Raw genomic sequence first — 25652 nt, forward strand, 5'->3', positions numbered from 1 at the left:
AAACTCCCTCCCCGCCGGCTACCCAACAGCTAGCAGATGCTAGTGACTCGGTCGTGACAGAGCAAGGCCAGATTTGAGCCAGCAGCTCACTCGTAATCCCTGAACGAACGCAGCCAGACACAGAGATCCCATGCCCTACCCCTGGAACCCACCCGGGCAGCTCTTCACTGCAGACTTAGCCCCGGCTCGCAGGACGTGGGGGGAGAACTGGGCTGTTCTTCCTGAGCCCCAACAGGAGAGTGCTCTGATGGGTCTTGCAGGCACCCCATTGCCGGAAGGCTGGAGCTTCCGGCCAACCGGGAGACGGATTCCTTGGCTGGCACCTCCCTCCAAAAGCTGTGGAAGTACAGCAGTAACGAAGCAGGCCACCAGGGGCGTGACGAAGTGGGGATCGTATGCGCTCGGTGCGCTTTGCTATGTGGCGTGTGATTTCTGCTGTCCCGGGGGGGGGGGGGGTGCCTCAGTTTCCCCGGGGCCCTGCACCAATAGCTAGATGCGGAGGGGAATGTTGAAGTGAGTGTCTCTCTCGTGTGATGCTTTCTGTAACCGGAGCCTGGGAAGGGGGTGTGATCAGGCGACACCTTTTGCCTGAGGGGGGGGGGGGAAGAGTGACTGCAGGGGGTGTGAGTGAGTCTGGCTGGCTTGAGGTGCAGTGAGGGGGGCAGGGCCCTTGCCTCAGGGCCCCCTCTCTGGAAGATGGACTGTCCTGTCGGCTTTTGCTTTCTGTGCGGACACGTCTGCCCCATTCTGTGTCCTTGTAACTTCTGTTCTGCCTGCTGGCTGAGTCACATCTGGCTGTGGATGGGGGGGGCGGGAGAGGGCAGGGCCGGGTGACCCCCCGCACCTCAGACTGGGGGCTGAGACGGGTGTCACAGAAGGGAGGGGCCTGACAGGCCTGGAGGACTAACAGCCCCCTGTTCTCACTGCACAGGGGCGGGTTCCCAGCTCGGAATGCCGAATGCTAGCTCCAGAGGATGCAGTGGGGCCTGCTTTGAGGAGCACAAGCCGTGGCTAGAGGCTCTTTCTGTGTGGACGGAAGGGGGGAGGGAACATCTGGGCTACAGCCCGGGCTAGCTCTGCAGCGAAGACGCGCCCCCAGGTGCCAGGGATGAACGCTGCCGGTCAGCACCGCACAAACAGCCGCCTACGTACTCTTTGTCCCGGGTGGAGCTGTAAGCGGTCCAGGTTTGGGAAGCTGGGCGTCAGGCCACTCTCCTTTGCCTGCTCCTTGCACTGACCACCCTCATACGAAGCCAGCTGGGGAGACACTCGGCTGAGCTCCACCTGCAACGCGGGGATTTGGGCCGGCCCCAGCATCCTGTCTGAGAAGGCGCTGGGCGTGGAGACGCGGGTGCCCAGCAGGGAGCGCTTCCCCAGGCGCTTGGACAGCAGGCTCGCCATCTCGACGCTCTGTAAAGGACAAACAGACAGGCCCTGTTACCTCCAGTGCAAAACGCCAGCCGCTCTGCATCTGGAGGGCTGGCGAACGGGGCGTGCCCCCGAGTGCCACTAGAAGCACTGTCGTGCTCGGAACAGGGGAGTCAGGAGGCCTGATTTCCACATCTGGCTCTAACGGGACACTGGCCAAGTACCAATGTCTTTGTGCCTCGGTTTCCCCATCTCTAAAACGGGGAGAATGCCACACGCTACCCGCCAAATGGAAAGTGCCTGTAGAACCTGGGCTGGAAGGAACAATGCCCCCGCACAAAGCGTACCTCGCAGCTCAGTTTCCCACAGGATTTTGAAAGCAGCAGCACCGGAACGGTTACCAACTCTCCCAGACCGGATGCCATTCGTGGCAGTGGTGCCCAGTCCAGGAGAGGCAGCAAGCCTAGCCCCTTGCCACCCATAGATGAGCTACAGCTGGGGGCAACAGCTGAGCCCCAGCTGAGCCTAGGAGCTCCCAGGCTGGCAGCGGGGCCTTGGCGGGAGCAGAGCCGCCAGGACCGGTGGCCTAGACGCTGGGGCCAGCAAGCTGAGGATCCCATGGGACGGAGCCAGTGAGCAGTGAAACCCCAAGGGCCAACAGAGCCGGCAGGCCAGCAGAGGAGCCAGTGGAACCCTAGAAACTCAGCAGGATCCCACTGGGGCCTCCTGGAGGCTGGGACAGCCGGTCAGCCGCACGGCCGGCCTCTGGGAGCAGGGAAGCTGGGTGTAAAACCTGGAGGTGCTGCAGCCCCCCCTACACCCCAACTTCCCATGCTCTGTTTGAAAGTCACATCCCTTCCCCGGGCCATTATTTCTCAATCTCTCTAGTGACCCTGGACTGACTTTTCTCCTCCCACGCACATACACACAAAGCGGAAGGAGGTCGAGTGGTTGAGGCAGAATGGATATAAACCAAGCATTTAACAAATAACCACAATTCTTTATGTCAATCAGGGGCTTTTATTTAAACTAAATACAGGTTTATTTACAAAACCTAATGTGACATTGTGACCCCCTACGTTAAGCCCTAACATTTACCATGTAGCTATGAAACGTATTATGAATCATTTCAATGAATTAAAACAATGCTCCGAAGCAGCACACTTGCTACCAAATTTTAAAGAAAGGGGAAACGCTGAACTGTCGGAAGCCAAGCACTTGGATCCAGTGCTTCGAGTGCTAACCCGGCTTTTGACACCAGCAGCCTCTTCTGCAGATGCAGGGAGAGAATGTATTCAGTTCAGTTTATTCAAGTAGCACATTCAAAGTGAAGAAACCCCTTAGGAACTGAGAAAGCAGGAAAGCTTGTTTTCCTCTTCCCGTCTACGAACAAAGCGAGGTGTATGAAGAGACCTACTAGTTGTAAAACACTGAAAGCTTTTGTGACCTAGCATCAATTCATGTCACTAACGACAGCAAATACCTCCTTTGTTTAAATAAAGAATGTAGTTTTATATGCAAAATGTGTTTGGATAAACTTTTGGTCGTATCCATCAGCATATCAAAGGTGGCTGTGTTTAACAATACTTTTTTAAATGTTTCCGGGCATTTACTTGAATTTTAAATTTCCATCCAAACAGAGCCAGACATAAATCACAAGTAATCCAAGTTAGGGATGTGAGGGTACGTCTACACTACAGCGCTAGTTCGAACTAACTTAGTTCGAATTAGTTAATTCGAACTAAGCTAGTTCGAACTAACGCATCTAGAACTAAAAACTAGTTCGAACTAGCGTTTTGCTAGTTCGAACTAGTAAGTCCACATTGAGTGGACTCTGGACAGGGCTTAAGGATGGCCGGAAGCAGAGCCGGCAGGGCATAAAAGGAGGACTTAGAGCATGGAGATGCTGTCTCAGGCTAGCCGAGGGCTGCGCTTAAAGGGTCTCGACCCCCACCCCGGACACACAGTTCTAAGGGGTGCCCCGCTTGCAAAGAAGTTCTGGCTTGGAGTGCCCTGAGTGCCCACACTGGGCACATCACACCACTCGGCCATCAGCCCGGCTGCACTTGCCGCAGGCTGCCATCTGGGGAGAGGGAGTAATTGGGGGGCTGCAGGAGAGCTTCCACCCCCAGAAGCCCGCAGAGCCAGCCCAGTCCTCCCCATCGGGGGCTCGTACCCCATTCCTCCCTCACCTCCTTCCACTTACCCTTCCTTAGCCCCCCTTCTTATTGATGTACAAAATAAAGATAACGTTTCTTCCAACATTGACTCTGTCTTTATTGAACAAAACTGGGGGGGACTGGGAAAAGGAGGTGGGAGAGGGGAAGAGAAAGGCTGGGAGAGGGGAGGGCAACTAACATGATCAGGGGTTGGGAACAGGTCCCAGATGAAGAAAGGCTACAGAGACTGGGACTGTTCAGCTTAGAAAAGAGGAGACGGAGAGGGGACAGGATAGAGGTCTCTAAAAGCAGGGGTTGGGTGGAGAGGGTGCATTCAGAAAAGTTCTTCCTGAGTTCCCATAAAGAAGGACTAGAGGACACCAAAGGAAAGGAATGGGTAGCAGGCTTCAACCTAGTAAGAGAAAGTTGTTGTTCTTGACAAAGCAAATAGTTAACCTGTGGAACTCCTTGCTGCAGGAGGCTGTGAAGGCTACAACTAGAACAGAGTTTAAAGGGAAGTGAGATCAAGTCATGGAGGTTGGGGCCATGGAGTCCTATTAGCCAGAGGGTAGGAGTGGTGTCCCTGCCCAAAGTTTGTGGAAGGCTGGAGAGGGATGGCACGAGACAAATGGCTTGGTCATTGTCTTCGGTCCATCCCCTCCAGGGTCCCTAGGGTTGGCCGCTGTTGGCAGACAGGCTACTGGGCTAGATGGACCTTTGGTCTGACCCAGGACGGCCATTGTAAGCTCAGGGCTCAGGGTCGGGGGTCTCAGTGGACCCCCTTGATTTTCATGCACACCTGCTCCTGGGTGGCCAGGCTGGCAGCTCTCCTGCCCTAGATGGCCACTTTCCTGTGCCTAGTGCGGAGATCGTGGACGAGGTCCACGATGTCCGCACTAGCCCAGGAAGGTGCCCGCCTCTTGCGGTCCAGGGCAAGCTCCCGGGAGCCGCCAGCCTGGTCCCGGCAAGAGGGGGTGGGCTGGGGGGCATCGGGTGGGTGGCTCTGTGCCGTGCCAGGTGCAGGGTCTGCTAGCTGGGTGCTGGCAGGCTTGCACCTGGCACGGGCACCGTAGCCAGCCCGTGCCCCTTTAAGGGGTCCGGGGCCGGGAGGGGGGCATAGAGTTTCCCTGGTGTTGGCGAGAGTGGCCACCAGGGAAACCTGGGGAGGGCTAGCCTCCCACTAGTTCGAACTAAAGGGCTACACAGCCCTTAGTTCGAACTAGCTAGTTCGAACTAGGCGTTAGTCCTCGTAAAATGAGGTTTACCTAGTTCGAACTAAGCGCTCCGCTAGTTCGATTCAAATTCGAACTAGCGGAGCGCTAGTGTAGCACCTATTAAAGTTAGTTCGAACTAACGTCCGTTAGTTCGAACTAACTTTGTAGTGTAGACATACCCTAAGGGTGCATCTACACTCAGAAAAAGCTATGCAATTTGCAAGCAGAATAAGCTACGCAATTTGTAAGGGTACATCCCTTACCTCAGAATAAGCTATGCAATTTGCACTATGCAAATTGCGACGCTTATTTCGAAGTAATTTTGAAATAAAGCGTTATTCCAAAACATCCCTTGTGGAACAAGGGTTATAGGGACACTGGCACAGCGCGCCTGTTATTTCTAAACAGATTTTGAAATAACGGGCTGCTTTAAGGACACGGAATAACTATTTCGAAATAGCTCCGCAGTGTGGATGTAATGTAACCTAAGTGAGTAGTCGAGTTGACTACTCATCTCCCACCCCTTGCTGCCTCTGTACCATCCACGGTGCCACCAGCCCTCCACCCCACACTGCTGCCTCTGATAGAGGTAGCAGTGGAGGGCGGGGGCGGCGGGGAAGGAAGGCTGCCACGAAGCAGCCTCTGCCTATGACAGGCCCAGGCTCGCTGCAGGCAGAGGCTGCTCCAGCAGCAGCCTGTGTCCCCAGAGGTCCCAGCTCCCTGCTCAGACCCCGCTCACAGTAGGTTCAAGACCTACTCCCGCTGCTCGTCCGCAGTTTAAAAGTAGTCGGAGCCAGACAGCCGAAGTGCCCGGCTCTTACTACATTTAAACTGCAGAGCCGCAGCGGGGGTAGCTCCTGGATCCTGCGTGAGCCAGGACTGTGCTAGTCTTTCCTTATTGATTGTGTAAGTCAATACAAATTTTAATCAACTACACGATTAGTGAATTATCCGCCTCTTAATATCCTTAATCCAAGTCGAGTAAAGTAGAAATGCGTCATTCCCCATTTTCTAACATAATAACGTAAAAATTAAATAAATTAAATTGTGAATAAACATCAGTTGTGTAACTGCTTAAATAAATGTGTGGAGACACAGCGTTGCCTCTGGACAGCAAAACGCACCATCAAATGTAGTGGAAAAGCTATCGTCAGTTGCAAATCAGCTTGTTTGAACGGTTAAACCAATGAGAATCCAACTCTCCTTAGGACATTATGAATGACCGTATGGTACAATGCAGTGGCCTACGAGCACCGGGCTGCAAGCACCGATTTATCATGTTCATGCAGGAGCAGGAGGCCATGCTTGGGCCCTATCGATCATTATATGTCAGTCTCGTTGGGCAGCTGCCAGCTCAGGAAGGTCAGTGGAGACAATTTTTAACCAATTACACTGCCGGGGCTAATGGGAATGCATGCAGGGCAAGCGTACAGCTCCGGCAGACAGGACAGCTACAGTTGGCTCTGAGGACGTTCATGAGCATCTGATCCAGTGGGTTAAGAGGTTTTGCTCTGGTTGCCACTAAATCATCCATCCAAGACCAGTCCTGCCCCCCCCCCCCCCGCTTTATCCGCTGGCCCCATACAAACACTGACAGAACTACTCAGCAATGATCCACCACGCCACACAACGCACCCAGACTGCTCTACAATGCCATGCCAGGCTTCCCTGCTATGTAAGAGCAGCTAGAGCTTAGAAAATGGACAGGGGAAGCCAAAGCTACTCGGACTACACCTATAAACTGCATTTGCTGCCAACCACGGTTTCCTAATAGCCACCTCCAATCACATTCCCCTCTTCTGAGCCGGTGATTAACCTGAACAGTCCTGTGGGTGCTTCCCCCACCCACAGAAATGGCGTTCCCGGGTGGAGGTTCCAAATCAACCTCGTCCGCCGTTCACAGTTATGGCCCAGAAACAGTTGGGGCTCTGGAGAGCCAAACAATGGGCTGGGAATTGGCTTCCCGCACATAACCTGCTGCCCCCTCGCTATTCCAGACCTGGCACTCAAAGAGACTCGGCCAACGCATTGGAATCCGGGGGCTCAGTTTCACAACGTCTACGTGCCAGTGCCGGGCAGAGATGCCAAAACAGACCGTCAATCCCATGATGTGCACAGAGGTCGTCTCACCGCACAGTGAAAAAAAAATGAATGGAGATTGCCTATCTCCTAGAACTGGAAGGGACCTTGAAAGGTCATTGAGTCCAGTCCCCTGCCTTCATAGCAGGACCAAGTTCCATCCCTGACAGATTTTTGCCCCAAATCACCTCCTCAAGGATTAAACTCACAACCCTGGGTTTAGCAGGCCAATGCTCAAACCACAGAGCTATCCCTCCCGTCTCCAGTCAGCCACATTCCAACCCAGGACTCTAGACCCAGAAGAGCGGTGTCTTGCGTGAGAAATATGCAAATGAGGCTAAGCGTGGAATATCGCCGAGCCTCATTTGCATGCCTAATGTGCCACCATTTTTGCAGAAGAAGCTCTTGCGCAAGAAGGGGCAGTGCAGACAGCTCCTGAAAAGTACTTGGCGTAACGGCATTGCGCAAGAGGGATTTTCCTTGTGCAAGAAGGGGCAGTGTAGACACAGCTCCTTCCGGCGCAAGAGCCTCTTCTGCAAAAATGGTGGCTCATTAGGTATGCAAATGAGGCTCAGCGATATTCCACGCTTAGCCTCATTTGCATATTTCTCACGCAGAAAGGGGTAGAAAATAAGACCCAGAATATCTTACTCCCCCTGTATAAAACTATGGTACGCCCACATCTTGAATACTATCAGAGGGGTCACCGTGTTAGTCTGAATCTGCAAAAGCGGCGAGGAGTCCAGTGGCACCTTATAGACTAACGGAAGTGTAGGAGCATAAGCTTTCGTGGGCAAAGACCCACTTCGTCAGATGCATGTAGTGGCCACTTAGTGGGTCTTTGCCCATGAAAGCTTATGCTCCTACACTTCCGTTAGTCTATAAGGTGCCACAGGACTCCTCGCCGATCTTGAATACTGTGTACAGATGTGGTCTCCTCACCTCAAAAAAGATATTTTGGCCTTGGAAAGGGTTCAGAAAAGGGCAACTAAAATGATTAGGGGTTTGGAGCGGGTCGCATATGAGGAGAGGTTAAAGCGACTGGGACTTTTCAGTTTAGAAAAGAGGAGACTGAGGGGGGATATGATAGAGGTCTATAAAATCATGAGTGGTGTGGAGAGGGCCGATAAAGAAAAGTTATTTATTAGTTCCCATAATAGAAGAACTAGAGGACACCAAATGAAATTAATAGGAAGCAGGTTTAAAACTAATAAAAGAAAGTTCTTCTTCACACAGCGTGTAGTCAACCTATGGAACTATTCTTGCGCAAAAACTTGCTGGGTGTCTACACTGCACGTGCGTTCTTGCGCAAGTAAATTTGCAGCCTAGCGTCAGAAAACAGGGCTTCTTCCGGAAGAGTTATTCCTCTCCCCATGAGGAATTAGCCCTCTTGAGCAAGAGGCCAGTGTAGACAGGCAACATGAATTTCTTGCGCAAGAAACCCCTATGGCTAAAATAGCCATGAGAGCTTTCTTGCGCAAGAGAGCGTCCACATGGCCATAGATGCTCTTGCGCAAAAGCACGTTCCAGTGTAGACGCCCTCCTGTGGAAGACTTCTGGTGCAAGAACTCTTCCGCAAAAGAGTTCTTGCGCAAGAAGCTGCCAGTGTAGACGTAGCCTATAGGGCCGGACGACACATACGTAGCCCTTTCGGCCGCCCCAGTCCAGTGACTATTTCCGCTGCTCTCTCTGAATTTCCATCCATTTGCCAACATTTTTCTGGCACCCGGGTGCTCAGAATCACAAGCACCGTACACGGTGAGCACCCAACAGCCCCACCGAGAACGAAAGGATCACCTTCCCGGTCTGGGAGGCGACACCTCCAAAGCCATCGCATTAGGGCTGGTGTTTCTGATCCCTTCAGGAATTGCCTTTCTCTCCCTTCCCTACAGGGGAGGAACAGGGCATTTCAGCCAGAGGTGTGTTCCAGGGCGGGGTTCCTCCCACACACACTCAATGGGTACGTCCAGTCCAGAAGATCCTCCCACTCATGACGAGTGGAGCATTCGGGCACTGAACCATAATAAATAGCTCAATGTTTCATTCCCACATAAAGGCCATGTTCTTCTCTTGACCGCTGCAAAACCAGCCGCTACCATCAGTGGTCATTCATAGATTCCAAGGCCAGAAGGGACAGCTGGGATCATCTGCCTGAGCTGCTGTGTAAAATAGTTCCCTCTGCATTGTGACAAACATGTATTTTTGGATGTGCACCATGGCTCACCGACCTGGCCCTCAAGTCCCAATGAATTTGACACTCTGGTTATTACTCAAGTCAGATAAGACACAGATTTCCAACTAACCTGCTACACCACTAAACCGGGTGAACGGGTCTTAGTGGACAGGGGAGAATCAGTGTTTTAATGTGACTGCAGTTTTAAAGCCACAAATGGTTATTCGTTCATAAAGATTCACACTATTCCCTTGGAGTCACTAGGGCTGCATCTAGACTGGCAAGTTTTTCCGCAAAAGCAGCTGCTTTTGCAGAAAAACTTGCCAGCTGTCTACACTGGCCGCTTGAATTTCCGCAAGAACACTGACGATCTCATGTAAGATTGTCAGTGTTCTTGCGCAAATGCTATGCTGTTCCCGTTTGGGCAAAAGCCCTCTTGCGCAAATGCTTTTGCGCAAGAGGGCCAGTGTAGACAACGCGGTGTTGTTTTGCACAAAAAAGCCCCGATCGCGAAAATGGCAATCGGGGCTTTCTTGCACAAAAGCGCGTCTAGATTGGCACGGACGCTTTTCCACAAAAAGTGCTTTTGCAGAAAAGTGTCCGTGCCAATCTAGGCACTCTTTTCCACAAATGCTTTTAACGGAAAAACTTTTCCGTTAAAAGCGTTTGCGGAAAATCATGCCAGTCTAGACGTAGCCTAGGAGTTTTGAACATAGCCTTCAGTGGGAACATGAACAAACTCTCAAAGAATTTAATCCAACCTGTGTCATTACCACCTCCTCGCTGCAAGGCAATGTTGGCTCAACAATGTAAACATGTTTAATATCATACAAAAGAAAAAATAGAACTAAAAAAAAAAAAAGTGAAATTCTAAAAATTACCTCTCAGGATTGTGCCTTTTAGGACTTAAGAGATAAGAGGTAGAAAGGGCTCTGAGTTGGAGGAACAGATTAGAGCATGATGTAGTGGTCAAAGCACAGACCTCGCATCCAGGAATTCCAGAATCTAATTCCAGCTCTGACACTGACTTACTCTAACCTTGGGTGACGAGGAGTCCTGTGGCACCTTATAGACTAACTGAAGTGTAGGAGCATAAGCTTTCGTGGGCAAAGACCCACTTCGTCAGATGCATGTGACATGCATCTGACGAAGTGGGTCTTTGCCCACGAAAGCTTATGCTCCTACACTTCAGTTAGTCTATAAGGTGCCACAGGACTCCTCGTCGCTTTTGCAGATTCAGACTAACACGGCTACCCCTCTGATACTCTAACCTTGGGTAGGTTGCTTAGCTTCTGATATGAAGTTCCCTTGCCCATTTCACAAGAGTCCCATACGAAAAGTGGTAAAACACACAGGCTATGTCGAGACTGGCATGATTTTCCGCACATGCTTTTAATGGAAAAGTTTTTCCGTTAAAAGCATTTGCGGAAAAGAGCGTCGAGATTGGCACGGACGCTTTTGTGCAGTTTTCAGCTGTCTACACTGGCCCTCTTGCGCAAAGAGCTTTTTCCCCGAACGGGAGCAGCATAATATTTGCGCAAGAACACTGACAATCTTACATCAGATCGTCAGTGTTCTTGCGCAAATTCAAGCAGCCAGTGTAGACAGCTGGCAAGTAAAAACTTGCCAGTCTAGACACAGCCACAGAATGTTAGACTACGTCTACATTGGCATGATCTTGCGCAAATACTCTTTAACGCAAGAGTTCTTGCGTTAAAGTATTTGCGCAAGAGATGTCTACACTGGCATGTGCCTTTGTACAAGAGCATCTGTGCCAGTGTAGACGCTCTCTTGCGCAAGAAAGCTCTGATGGCCATTTTAACCATCGGGCTTTCTTGCGCAAGAAATTCATGTTGCCTGTCTACTCTGGCCTCTTGCGCAAGAACAGTTGTGCAAGAGGGTTTATTTGGCTAAAGCACCATTAAGAGTCTCGGTAACACATCAACATGTCCAGAATAATTTTTCTTGTCCTTTTTTCCCCAAATGATTCCCCTTCCCTTGAAAAAGTACAATGACAGATTTTCCCTTTTCACTGCTGCTGTTCTAGCAAGCGCATAAAGAGAACTTCTCCATCGGGCCTTTCCTATTCCTTTAGATTTGCTAGTTGTTCTGTTGTAAAAACCTGGGTTTTCCTAAAAGCAAGGAGAATTCATGCAAAGGGAAGACAGACTTCCCACATTTATTCATAAAGCACCAAAGAAAGCAAAGACTGTAACAACATGCACTGTTCATGGGTGCACAGTTTTGCAATAATACCAGTCACTCGTCATCTTCGAAACACATTACAAAGTCACAGTGCCCTATTTGCAAGCTGGGGAAACTGAGGCACGGAGCGGCAAAGTGATGAGACCAAGGACACAGAGAGAATGAGTGCCACAGCAGAGTTACAACACAGAAATCTTGGTACCCTTTCCCCTCCCACACACACAGACTTCTGTGCTGCACCTACTCGACTAAGTGCTCAGATGGAGTAGAAAAGAGTGGCTTCAAGTGGCCAGCTAGAGTTACCGGGGCAGCGCGAACTCATGGCAGTGGAGGACAGGCTGTAGTTCTGCTCCACTTCCCACACGCCTCCTGCCCATGCCCTACCCCCTTCTCTCCTGATGTCCAGGTCAGAGTTGCCCTGCACAGGGAGAAATGGCCTCCAGGTGCCTTCACACCACACTGTGCAGCCTGCACAAAGCAGCTGACCGAGAACCCGACCTGAGCTAGCTGTACTTGAGGTGGTGCACCAACACCAGCCGTGTGCACGCTGCAGCACAGACGGTGGCTTGGACCCGGGGGGTTGGGCAGGCTTGGGCTTGAGTGAGTAGCCTGAGGTGCCAGGCTGCTATTTCTAGCAGACTAGCTGAAGCGGAGCTAGTGCAAGTCTGTCTGCCTGGATGTACCTGAAGAGACTTGCCCAAACTCACTGTGTCCAGCTGAATTCCAAACAAACACATCAACTGGCCTCTCCACCTCACACTTCGGGGAAGCCATTCAAATTGATTTGACAAACACACACCTGGCTGGACAGATATTAAATCAACTTACCTCACTGTGGTCAGATCTATGCTACAGATCTACATTGGTGTAATTACGTTGCTCAGAGGAGTGAACAATCCACACCCCTGAGCAATGTAATTACACCGATCTAAGTCCCATGCACACAGCCCTATACTGGTGGGAGAGTTTCTCCTACTAACAGAGCTACCACCTCTTGGGAGCAATGTTTCCTGTAAGTGGTGTGCTTGGGCAGCCACCCAGGAGAGAGTAAAATGCCGCCCAAGTGATTAGCAGCATGCCCACAGCTGGCAGCACGTTTCTATGGTGGTGCACATCTGCATATGCTTTGGTGCACATAACAAAATTTATTCCATACATGGATGGAAAAATTAAGAGGGAACATTGCTCGGGAGGCAGATTAACTAGCTGATGCACTAGTGAATGTGTAGACAAGCCCTAAATAAATGTATTACCATAATGTAACAAATTGAAATGGAAAGCAGCTGCCACCTTGTAGGTCCTTCAAGAAAAGGTATTGGAAGCTGTGCTTTTCCATGTGGCCTTCAACCTGAAGCAATGCACTTGCATGCCTCTAGGGGTTGCTGTACTGTTGGAGGTGCCAGCTTCCAAATTACAAGTTAACACTAAGGTCCTAGCAGCTTTTGTTTTTTTTAAGCTCAATAGAGTTTTTCCAAATAATCTGGGTCATAAACCATGATGTCCTGACGAAATATCACCTCCAGCAACCACATCCTGCCTCCTGTCACTAAAATTCCCCGAGTAGTTTCATTTGATGTTAGCAATTTTTCATTTCCAGTCTTAAATTGTTCCACTGTTGCTGTTAAATAGCTACAGAGTTCTCCCCCAGAGACGGTCGCATTTCAATTACGCATATATGTAGTTGATACGACACCATTGTATCCGCCATATCATTTCAGTCACACAGCATTTCAGAAACAAGGGAGCATTCTGAGGCCTATTAGCCACAGAGATCATAATTCAAACTGACCCTGATCCCAAATAATCTCTCATCTCAAAAGGCCACCCAAGTGATTTACAAGGCACCTTATGAACTCCGTATGAGGATCACTTTAACCACCACTTAAAATGCATCCACCTCTGAAGCAGAAAGACACAACTATTTAACCACCACAGCAATGCTACAAAAGAGTTTTCAACAGAAAGTAAAGAATATTGAAACCCCATAAGGGATTCCAAGGACAGCAAACAAAATACAGTTACCAGGACACTGTGGCTAACACCCAACTTTTAAGAAACATGATATTTATCTTTAAAAATTAAGGTTCCGAGTCAACAAAATATGGACAGCTGGTCTATACTGGAAAATAAGATGGACCCAGTCACAACATGCAGAGGTGTGAAAAATCCACACCCCTGAGAAAGCTGACCTAAGACCTTGTGTAGACATTGCTAGGTTAACAGAAGAATTCTTCAGTCAACCTAGCACCACCCCATGGGGAGGTAAATTACCTACATTGAACCCCTCCCATTGGCAGGCTCATCCCAACCACATGATGGTTCCAGGAAGCTGCCCCAGGCCCCGCACTTTGGAGGACTCACAGCAGCTGCCTCAGCTGACAGATGGATGGGACATCCCAAGCCCAGAGCAGCCTGGGAAATTACCTGGGGGGGAGGGTCTGGCAAGTTTGAGCTCCTCCCCCCCACACACACACCCAGCACTCACTGTGGTTGCAACCAGAGCGGCCCGCTCCGCTCCACCACCCATCTCAGCCCATTGCACCGGGGCAGTGAGAAGTGGGGCATTCCGGCCCCAGCCTCATCTCTGCTCCCCCCACCGCTTGAGGAAGGGGACCAGGCAGGGACAGTGCTGCAGCAGGAGTGTGGACCCGAGCACCGCGACCCCCCCAGGACGGGCCTTGCCTGCTGGCATCGGTAACGTCTGCACTGAAGTGCTAGAGTGGCACATTTCTAGTGCAGACAAGCCCTCAGCCACCCAATTCTCTCTGTAGGTGCGCAACATGCTTTGCTGAACTGAGGTGGGGATTGCTCGTGTCGTTCAACTTCAGCATGAAGCTCCGGGCTTTGCTAAACCAGGTGCTGAAAGTAGGTAGGACCTTTTTCATCAGCACCCCAAGAGCACAGCACACACACACACCCCCAACACCACGCCAGGGCACTACGAAGCAGTATTCCCCGTAAGCGACGCGCTTGGGCAGCCACTCAGGAGAGACTGCAACGCCGCCCAGCTGATTAGCACAGCACCCACAGCTGGGTGGTGTGTTGTTCCTGGTGGTGCACATTCACGCATGTTTCAGTGCACATAAAATTTATTCCGCACGTGACTGGAAAAGCTTAGAGGGCACATTGCTAGGAAGAGCATTAGGGAGGTGAAAGGTTAACCAGTGGGGACTGGAGCAGCTCCCCACCCACTGCGGACAGCGGGTTCCTGAGCCCCCTAAGGCCTGCCGTGGATGGGGCACTCCAGCCCAGAATGGAGCAGCCCCCCTACCAACCCTCCCTTCAATTGGTTAACTGCTTAAACACTATGTTTAACCAGTGAACCAATTAAACGGGATTTTACAACCCTCCTGCCTTTCACGTCCTTGGAACCACTTGGGGAAGCATCTGGACGGGAGCAATGCCTTCGCCTTTTTTGCCCCCACTGCTCCTGACACATATCCCCTCCCCTTCTTGACTTGTTCACATCTAGAACCCACCCCCATCTATACCAAGTTTTTTGTTTTGTTTGTTTCATGCAACTTGTGGAAACCAATTTGCCGCTGGCTGCTCCCTGCCCTTCCCCCAGGGAAATCCCAAGGCATCCAAACTAACATGCAAAACTAAGTTGTAAGTACGTTTCACACACCTGATTGCAGGTAGGGCTTTTGGGAATCTCTCGCTCCCAGTAGAACTCAGCCACACTCTTCCCAACCTGGGCACTCACCCACACCAATTCACCAAGACATTTAAAAGCAGGACCCCATGGGACGAGGCACACAGGCTCCCCAAGGCAGAAGGAAGCTATGTGACAACAATCCCAAAGTGTATTTATCTCTCTCGATCCATCCATCCCCTTCTCGTTCACAGATCTAACGCTGCTGTGCGGTAGGTGGCATCATTCTCCGTTGTACAGACAGGGCAGCACAGGCAGAAGGAGGGACGGAAACTTGCACGGGATCACACAGCCAGCCCGTCTATCCTGATCTCATGTTTACCACTAGACCACGCCTCCTCCCTTCAAGAACGTATGCGCAAGCCCCGTCGGCGCCAAGCAGTGTGTTCTAACAGTGCCTTCTAAGTGGCATTTTAGTCCATGCCGTTGGAGGGGCTGGACAATTAAAGACTTCCCCTTGCTCCTGCCCAGCCCTGCTCCCCCGTACAAAGCAGCAATGGGCTATAATGCACACTTCAGTATCTCGCCAGAAAGTTTATTTTTTTCTAGATCCCTTGTCAATTCCCCGCAGGTTTTACTGCCCGCCAAGCCCAGCCCTTTCTGCGGCTCACCTCCCCTACACAAACACAGTGCTGTTCTGATAAACAACAGGCCAGCCAGGTTCCCTTCCCTTGCACAAGCCTTTCAGGGCAACACCTGGCTCTGATCCAGAGGAGACGCTTGGAGGATATTTGACTTGCAGGAAGAGTTTAAGAGTCGGGAGCTCAGGAACCCCAGAGCCACATCTGCTTTCAGTAGGCACTAGACGCTGAAATCATGGATCTTGTTTCAGCCCCATGCCCCCATCCTGCGGAGCCTGTGATTATGAAGTTTACATGCTAACACAGCTACTCAGCTGGTGAGGGGCTCTGGCAGATCCTACAGGGCGAGTGGAGAAGGTATTATGGTCCCTCAAAGCAGGGGTGGGCAGTTATTTTCGATGGGGGGGCACTTCAAGAATTTGGGCTGCACACTTCCATGATATTAATGGAGGGGGTGTGGGATCCAGGAGTTTGTGACCTGGGGCAGAAGACTGGGATGCAGAAGGGAGTATGGGTGCAAGAGAGGATTCTGACGGGAAGGAGGAATGTAGGAGGTGGTGCAGCATCTGGAAGGGGGTTGTGACCTGGAGCAGGGGAGTTTGGAAGGGGGTAGGGGTGCAGGAGGAGAGCAAAGGGTTGGGGGAAGAAAGAGCTAGGGAGCCAGAGGAAGGAGCCCAGCTGGTTCCTCAGCCAGTGTCCCTGCCTACCATGCCCCTTCTCTGGCTGCAGGGGTCATGTGCAGCTCTGACCCCTGCAAGCCTGGAGGGAGAGTGCTACTTCATACACTGCCTGCCCTGCAAACAGGCAGCTCCCATTGGCCAGAAACCAGCCAATGGGAGCTGCTAGATTGTACTGGGGGCAGGGGAAGCATGCAAAGTCTCTTCCTTCCTAACTCCCTAGGGGTCCACGGGGGTTCCACCTGCAGACCCCCGGCTACTCCCCTCCCCAACATGCCTTTTGCACAATGGGACACCAAAGCCCCACACTTACTATGCCCCCGCCAACACTTTCGGAGCGCAGTGAATTGGCGGATTCATGCTCCATCCTTGCTCCTCTCCAGCCCTCCCGGAGCTGAAACGCCGCAAACAGCTGATTCACAACATTCCAGCTCTAGGAGGGCAGGGTAGGAGTACGGACAGAGCGCAAATCAGGCAACTTGTGGGTTCCCAAAGTGCTGGGAGGGAGGGGGAGGAGTAGGAGGTGAGGGCTCCAGTGCCCCAGTGCATGAAAGACAGGTGGAGGAGGGGGAGCAGACAGGGGGGCTGCGGGGCTGCAGATGGAACCCCAATGGGCCATGGGCTGCTGCAGCCCACAGAGGTGAAGGAGGGCCACTCATGTGGTCCACCCACTATTCGTGGTTCCTATCTCTAGTTCAGAGAGCTGCTCTGAGCAGCATGCATAAGAACATAAGAACGGCCGTACTGGGTCAGACCAAAGGTCCTTCTAGCCCAGTATCCTGTCTGCCGACAGTGGCCAGCACCAGGTGCCCCAGAGAGGGTGGACCGAAGACAATGATCAAGCGATTTGTCTCCTGCCATCCCTCTCCAGCCTCTGACAAACAGAGGCCAAGGACACCATTTTATCCCCTGGCTAATAGCCTTTTATGGACCTAACCTCCATGAATTTATCCAGCTTCTCTTTAAACTCTATTATAGTCCTAGCCTTCACAGCCTCCTGCAGCAAGGCGTTCCACAGGTTGACTACATGCTGTGTGAAGAAGAACTTTCTTTTATTCGTTTTAAACCTGCTACCCATTAATTTCATTTGGTGTCCTCTAGTTCTTCTATTATGGGAACTAATAAATAACTTTTCTTTATCGGCCCTCTCCACACCACTCATGATTTTATAGACCTCTATCATATCCCCCCTCAGTCTCCTCTTTTCTAAACTGAAAAGTCCCAGTCGCTTTAACCTCTCCTCATATGGGACCCGTTCCAAACCCCTAATCATTTTAGTTGCCCTTTTCTGAACCCTTTCCAAGGCCAAAATATCTTTTTTGAGGTGAGGAGACAGGCAGGGAGGGGCAGGCAGGGAGCCTGTCTGAGATTCCCATGGACTGGATCCAGTGTCTTGGTGGGCTGCATATGGCCCACGGGCCATATTGTACCCACTCCGGCTGTAAAATCTGCCGAGAGCCACATCCTGCTTGGAACAACACGGGAGGAAACACATACGAAAGCTTCTAATGGCAGCTCAGCTGAAAGGCTAGGAAACAAGAACCCTTATGAGAGGGGAAATCTTCAGATTTGTACTCAAGAGTCAGAAAAAATAGGCTAAACCGCCTATGGCAATGGCACTCAAAAGACCCCCTACCTATTACATACTGCAGTTTACCCAAATGGGCGCCTTTATGCCCATATTCCAGATGAACAAACAGAGCCTAGATCACATGACACATCTTACTACACTGAAGTGGATGGAAATGGTACTATAACCAAAGCGTGGGTACTGGGCTTTTCCTCCAGAAGGATCAGAAAGCAGGATCAGGACTAATCTGTGGATGTCCATCCAGAGCCAGCTGCCAGATTTGAGGCCTACATTTGAGACAAACTTCAACCACCACTGAAATGAAACTATCCCAGGATGGAACCTGGCTCCTATTTACCAGCATCACACAAGATAATGTAGGCCAGAACATGAAAATTGCATCACCTCCTGAAACTGCATGGGGAAAGTTTAAGTGTAGTGGCAAATAGGAATTTGGCGTGGATTCCACTCCTGTGGAAAACGCCCGTGAGTTCCTTAATTACCAATGAGCGGGGCTCAATTTCATATCAGAAATCTGGCCTCTATTTATTTTTATGACATGCATTTATTAGTGAAAAGAAGAGCAGGCCTCTCTGTAAACGTGGGAGGCGGTGTAGCCAAGCGGACAGTGCAGAGGGCTGGGTTTAACACCTGTCTGTGCCTACTCTGCTGTGTGGCCTGGAGCAAGTCACTTCTCTCTGTGCTTCAGTGTTTCCATCCTTAACGTTACAAAACGGATAGTCACCTTTGTCTGTAAAGAACCGCTGAAAGCCACAGATAAAAGTGTTGCATACAAGTCAAATAGTACTGACTCCATTGAGGGCAGAACTGGACTCTGGAGCTCTCGGCTCTAAATACTTCAATTCTGTGGAACCAGAGATTCAAATCCCGGATGAGTCAATTCACCCTTCATCCTTCCAAAGAAGGCAAATTCAGTTCCCCCCAACTTTACTGAATAAGGATACTCATTCAGCCAGGCCTACTCACTATGACCATTGAAGATCCCAGGGTGTTTTATGAAAGAAGCAGCACTTGGCTCCAGTGTCCTTTACCAAAATTTTCTGTTCTTGCTGCCACGTTGCTTTCTGGCCTCCATCTCAGAGGTGGCTGCATTTTAGCGATGCAGCCTGCATTTATGGTCTTTGAAATGCATTGGGATTAGATATACTTTGTAATGTCCTCGCCTGGAGGGTGCCAAAAAATCCTGTTATAAAAGGAGCTATCTGAGAACTATGAGAAGTTGTCACCTATCACTCTCTCATGCACTGAGGTTACAGAAAACGTCAGACTTGTCATTTCATACTCTGCGCATTTTTACTATGGTCTTGGGAAGTGTTCCCTGTAAGCTGTGTGCTTGTGGGGACACTCAGGAGAAACTGAATGCTGACCAGCTAATTAGCAGAGCACCCACACAAGGAGGTTTTGTTTCTATTGGTGGTACACAAGGCAGGTGCAAATGGTGCACATAAAAATGTATTGTGCACATGCATGGAAGAGATGAAAGGAAACATTGGTCTTGGTTCATGGTGGGTAGGTATCTCTGGCCCTCATCTTGAATGTATGTGTGTGCAGGGTGATCTTGCACATTTCACCTGGGTGTGGGTGTCTGTGTTGCTGCTGAGTTCAAGGAGGAGACAGGAATTACAAACACCCATAATCCTACAAATACACCAGGCTGTCCCTGAAACAACAGCCTCGCCACCCTACGCAAACCTCCTCGTCTCTCAACCACCACCACATCTACTAGAACTAGGGAAAGACAGGCAGCTCTAAGGGGTTAAGGTACTACAGCCCGGGAAGGAAAAGGCGGAGATCTGATACTTTCTCAAAACCAAGCCTACAGCTGGCAAACTCTGATCTGATTCCCTCAGCGCAGGACTACATAGGGGCAGGACAATCTCACAGAAGGGGCTGTGGCATGCTTTTGAAAGGGCAGGGGGAGGAATGCAAGGGGTGCACAAAGCAGTGTGGGGGAGGTGTGAGGCGGATTGTGCAATGCACGCAATGGGGCAGTACAAGAGTGTGGCAACCGGCCATGACAGGAAAGCAGCGGACGGCACTGTGGCATGGCGGGGGCAGGGGGGGCGTGGCACGCATGCAAACTGGCAGGCAGAAAAGTATGAGAAAGCATGTCCTGCATGCCAGGTGACTGGAAACACCGGGGAAGGCATTGGAGTGAGTGCAATGTGGGGTACAAAAAGGAATTGGCATCCAAAGGACCAAGGATGGGTGTGCAAAATGCACACAAGGAGCAGAAGCAAGAGTGCGGGACGTATTCTACAGCACCAGAAAGAGGTGTGGCAGGAGGGGCACGTGGCATGTTTGTACAAGGGCAGGAGTGCAGAACGGGGCGGGGGGGGCTGGGACGGAGGGCAGGGCATGTGTGCACTGAACCAAGAATGCAGCAGAAGGGGGGGGGGCATGGCATGCATGCACCGAGACAGGAGTGCAGAGGGGGGAAGAGGAGTGGCATGTGTGCACGTGGTCAGGAGCACAGCAGAGGGAAGGGGGCGTGGCACGTGTGCACCAGGCCAGGCGTGCAGCAGAACATTTGGGGGGGCGTGGCATACACACACCAGGGCAAGAGCGCCACCAGGAGAGGGGCGTGGCGCACACTGGAGCATGAGGGGGGCGTGGCCTATACTGGAGCAAGAGTGCAGCCAGGAGGGGGGCGTGGCGCACACTGGAGCATGAGGGGGGCGTGGCCTATACTGGAGCAAGAGTGCAGCCAGGAAGGGGGCGTGGCGCATACTGGAGCATGAGGGCAGGCAGGAGGGGGGGCGTGGTGCACACTGGAGCATGAGGGCAGGCAGGAGGGGGGCGTGGTGCACACTGGAGCATGAGGGCAGGCAGGAGGGGGGCGTGGTGCACACTGGAGCAAGAGCGCAGCCAGGAGGGGGCATGCTGAGCAAGGGTGCAGCAGGGAAGGGGCCAGACCCTGGGATATGTGTACAAGAGGAAGCCGCATGGTGTACAGGAGCCAATGCACACAGAGCCAGGGACGAGGCGCAAAAGGAGGCAAGGCAGTGGGCAAAGGACCCAGGAATGAGCAGAGGCACAGAAGACAGAGGAATTAACAAGCAGAGGGACGGGTGCTAGGGCAACGTGAGGGTTAGATACAGAGGGAATGCGGGGTGCTCCGAAGAAACAGGCCAGTTTCCTGGGTTTGTCCGGAGGTAGGGAAATGGGGAAACAGACACTGCCCCTCTCCCCCTGCATGTAGCACTGTGGGGTCTCAGAGAAGTCCCTGGGGGGGATGTAGACCAAAGGGTGCAGGAAGGAACATCAGGGAGGAATGGAGACAAATGGGGCCAGCTCCACGCTGGGTGGGGACAAGGGGGCAGATGTATACAAAAGACTAGAGGGTGCAGAACCAGCTGAGGGAAAGGGACCAGGGGGCACGGATGGGAGCAGCTGGTGCATGGGGAGCAGGAAGGCCAAGAGGAGGTGCAGGGCACGGAGGCGGGCAGCGAGGGGAGGTACGTGGGGGGGGGACTGAGAAAGTGCATGCAGCGGGGGGCGGTTGCATGCGGCGGGAGACTACGGGACTAGGAGTAAGCGGGTCGTTGCAGGCAGCGCGGAATGAGGGTGCGCGGCTCGGCTGTGCCGAGGGACAGGACAGGAACGGGTGGAAGGCGCGGCTGCATGCGGCGGGGGAAACAGGGAGCGTTCCGCGAGGGCGGGGGGCGAGGAGTGCACGGGGCGGAGAAGTAAAGGGTGCACGGGGTGCTGTCTACGGCGGGGCTAAAGGGGTGCACGGGGGTGCTGCATGCGGCGGGGATAAAGGGGTGCATGGGGGTGCTGCATGCGGCGGGGATAAAGGGGTGCACAGGGGTGCTGTCTACGGCGGGGATAAAGGGGTGCACGGGGGTGCTGCATGCGGCGGGGATAAAGGGGTGCATGGGGGTGCTGCATGCGGCGGGGATAAAGGGGTGCACGGGGGTGCTGCATGCGGCGGGGATAAAGGGGTGCACAGGGGTGCTGTCTACGGCGGGGATAAAGGGGTGCACGGGGGTGCTGCATGCGGCGGGGATAAAGGGGTGCACGGGGGTGCTGCATGCGGCGGGGATAAAGGGGTGCACGGGGGTGCTGCATGCGGCGGGGATAAAGGGGTGCATGGGGGTGCTGCATGCGGCGGGGATAAAGGGGTGCACGGGGGTGCTGCATGCGGCGGGGATAAAGGGGTGCACGGGGGTGCTGCATGCGGCGGGGATAAAGGGGTGCACGGGGGTGCTGCATGCGGCGGGGGGAACGCGAGGTGCGGGGGGGGACAGGGTGCATGGCACAGCTGCGTGGGGCGCAGAGTTCGAGGCGCACCGGGTAGCGGCAGAGGGCGGGAGAAAAGGGGGTGCACGGCGGGGGGCATAAGGGGCGCGTGGCACTGCTGCACGCGGCGAGGGCCATCGAGGCACACGGGGCGGTTGCGTGCGGCGGGGGGGGGGGAAACATGGGGGCGCAAGGGGCGGCCGCGCAGGACGGGGCGGTGGAAACAGAGGGGGTGCACCAGGCGGCTGCAACGCGGGGTGCACCAGGCGGCTGCCCGGGGCGGGGGGGACCGGCCGCACGCGGCAGCAGCCCCCGTGCGCACACACCCCCTCCGGCCGCCCGGGTCCGCGCCCTGCAGCCCGCGCTGCCGCCGAATCTGCGCCTCGCTCCGCTCCCCGCCTCGCTCCCTTCTGCTCGCCCCGGCGCCCCGAGGGCAGCGCCCCGGCCCCCCAGCCCGGCCGCGCGGCGCTTACCTCCCGCTCCGCTCGCTCGCTCGCTCCCTCCCGAGCTCAGCTTGTTTTGAAATTAACCTTCCCCTTCCCCCCTCCCCTCCCCTGTCCCCGGCACAGGCTGCCTCACGTACGCGGCTGCCGGGAGCCCCTGGCCTGGAGTCCCGGCTGGGAAGGGACTTGACTTGCAACCCAGCACAGCTACACACACGCCCCACACACACAGACAGATACAACAGTACGGCCATCCGCTCCGAGCCAGCCACAGGCGAGATCAGCTGCAACCGCGGGGCCAGAAACACGCACACGTCTACCTACAGCAATGGGCACACGCGGCTCCTAGCAGGGGGAGCTCAGCTGTAGGCAAGCACAGACCCACAAGCCTTGTCAGGGAAGACAGAGGCGTCCAGCTATGTAGACACACGCGGCCGGATCTTCAGAGGAGCTGAGTAGTTTTAGTTTGCATTAGATTGGTTTGGAATGACAGGTGCTCAGCACCTCTGAGCATGCAGATCAGATCACATGCATGGCCCAGTACAGCAGGGGCTGCATACTTAAGCGTGCATATACATGGCTGTACCCATCACAGGTATATGCAGTCTCGTCTGTGAGCTTGCAAACGTAATTTGCCACACAGACGTGTAGCTCCACAATGCAAACCAATCTTAATGTTTGATTGGCAGGGCAAGCCATACAAGTATAGACAGTCCTTAGCCAGAGTACTAACATAGATGCGCAGAAGGACAAGCAATGTCCCTTGCACTCAGGAGCAGTCAAAGCCCAACAGTTTTCCTTAGAAAAACAGAGTTGATGCTGCGTCCTTATTCCCACAAGTGGTGAAATTAGGGGTGCAGGTTATGTTGCTGCACCCCCTTTCCTCCCACCTTGATGTGGTTTCCATCACGTACAAGTTTTACCATTTGGTTCGCTGATTCTCAGTACCCCTTCTATAAAAATTGTTCCAGCACCCTTGTGTATTTCCCGTAATGATTACTCTCAAATACCCTGAAGGGCAAACAAGCCACCTGTGACTTGCCTCTACAGGAGAGGGAAACCAAGACAATTCACCCTCCTGTCTTCCACAGCTGTCCCTATGGACATGCACACCACACAACTCTATAGGGCACCACAACATTTGGGGCACCCCAAAATCCCTTGGCTGGCCGGTGGGTCAGTACCAGCTTCTGCTGCCACCACCTAGACCCACCTGCCCACCCTGCAAGCTGTGCCCAGCCATCACTCACCAGGCAGTGGTGTGTGGCAAGAGGCTGCAGACCAGAGGACTCAGAAGGAGCAGTGGCAACTGTGCCACCAGCCAGAGAAAAGAGGTGCTGTCCCCTTCTTTAGGAAAGGGCTGCTTCTCTCTGGCCAGAGGCCTGGCTGCCGCGTCCTGAGGCTGCAGCTATGCCTCCCTGTCTTGCAGTCCTCCTGCACCCACCCCTCTCCGGGGTCCAATGGATGGGCTGCTTAGGGTACCAGCATTGCTCCCTTCCAAGATGTCTATGTCCTGACCCAGGCCAGGACTGGCCAAAGGTCAGCTCCTCCCCCCAACACAAAATTACAGAGACCAAGCTACACCTCCTGGCCCTCCCTTTTTCAACAGAAAAGCTGCCCCACTGAGACCACGGGTGGGGGGCTTATTGGTGGCCTGTAGCTGCCCAGTGGGACCAGCAGCCTCCACCAGAGCAGGGGTAGTTCTAGGCTTACGGCCATTTGGGGCAAGGCTAAGCTGGGATACGTGGGCATCTTCCCCTCCCGGCTGGGAGATGCCTTCCCCTCTTCTTCCATAGCTCCCTGCGCCCCGTTCTTTACCTCGCTGCGCGCCCTCTAGGAACGGCCCCGCGCTCCGGCGCCCATCCCTCGGGCCGGCCGTCCAGGAGACACCCGCACGTGGTCCCGGCGCCGCGCTTTGCCGCTCGCCCGCTGCCGGCCGGGTTAAAGCTCCTCGGGAAGATCTGGTGTAAACAAGCTGCCCACATGCTCAGCCCCTTCCCGCGCATTGGCTGCCCGGCTGCCTTTAAATACACGCCCCCCCCGCCGCAGCCAGCAAAAAATAAACAGCGCGGGGCTGGGGCTTTCCCGTGCTGCGGCCCCCTTCGGGCAGGGGCCCTACACACGAGCCGTGGCAGCCTCTGCTTTTGGGGGTGCGCGCCCGGCAGCCGGGGGGGTCCCCCAGCGATCCTCCCCCCTCCCGTCCTACATCCAGCGACAGCCTGAAGCCAGCCAGCCAGCCGCTCGCAGAGCAGGGCAGAGGCGAGCCGCTCGGAGCCCGATTTACCCCACCCACTCTGCTCCCAGCAGGGAGAGTCAAGGGGGCGGCCACCCCTCCACCCCCGCCTCCGTGGTTTTCCCTGCTAGTCCAGTGGGATCTGGCAGGAAGCCCGGGAACGCTTCACTGTCCAATTTCTCCCCCCCTGGAATCCGGGGACAGGACTAGAGGGGGCGGAACGTCTCGGCTACATTTCTCCACACACTCCCTGGGGAGCTGAGCTGGGAGAGTCCAGTTTCCACCCCAATGGCTCTGTCGGCTTGCAGCGCCTAAGCCAGCCTTGTTAGCTCCCCGAAAGACCCCTCTCTGGCTCTCCTGCACACACGTCTTGCGCATGCTGCAAAGCACCATGTGGCTCTGAAACGTGCAGGAATATCACTGTTTACCCAAACGCTTCTGGCTCCGAGGGTGGGGGGAGACAGGGAAGGCGTGGCATTTGGCAAGCCACTTGATACATTTTGTTGCTTCCTATGCTGTACTGGCTGGAATGTCTCTCTTTTTTAAGGGAAAGTGTCCAGAATTTGCTTAACCAAGGGGGACAGGTTGGCATCCTGCCAGATGCTGAAGACAGCACCTAATTAACATAAACTGAGAGTACTTGCTGCAATAACTCTTGTCTTTAATACTTGGGCAGCTCACCAACAAATATCACAGATCCGAGCTTGCCATGCTCTGCCTTGGACCAAGATAGAACACAAACATTATATTGCAGGACTCAGACTTTCTACTGGCTCCACACCACTTGGATCCAGATGGGGTCTGGAATGCTGAAACCCACATCCACTTGGCCCTGTGCTACTCCAAATCAATATACAGGGCAAGCCTGGGATTGTTGTCTGCCACAGGTTGCCCAGCTGCGTTAATGAGAAAGAAGACATAGGAAACATTTAAGATCTCTGTGGCCACTCTGTAATTTAACTTCCTTCTGTTATAGGATTTTTTTCATAGAATCATAGAACTGGAAGAGACCTCAAAAGGTCATCAAGT

At 53.3% G+C, this 25652-nt stretch overlaps 1 protein-coding gene across 3 annotated transcripts in view; it reads right to left on the minus strand.

Annotated features, from left to right (window-relative positions):
• ZNF395 (zinc finger protein 395) overlaps positions 1-24693 on the minus strand; it is a 56319-nt gene extending 31626 nt beyond the window's left edge. Inside the window, exons 1-2 of one of the 3 annotated variants that reach the window (XM_075923287.1) lie at positions 24209-24693; positions 1153-1410 (exon numbers count right to left, since the gene is read on the minus strand). In XM_075923287.1, the coding sequence (XP_075779402.1) occupies positions 1153-1401 (249 nt within the window). In that variant the 5' untranslated portion in view covers positions 1402-1410; positions 24209-24693. Of the gene's footprint in view, positions 1-1152; positions 1411-22420; positions 22493-24208 lie in introns of those variants that run through there. The other 2 variants (XM_006116720.4, XM_075923286.1) reach the window with 2 other exon arrangements.
• Between the last annotated feature and the right edge of the window lie 959 nt (positions 24694-25652).

This window comes from Pelodiscus sinensis, chromosome 3, assembly GCF_049634645.1.
Source record: "Pelodiscus sinensis isolate JC-2024 chromosome 3, ASM4963464v1, whole genome shotgun sequence".
NCBI classification, from domain to species: Eukaryota; Metazoa; Chordata; order Testudines; family Trionychidae; genus Pelodiscus; species Pelodiscus sinensis.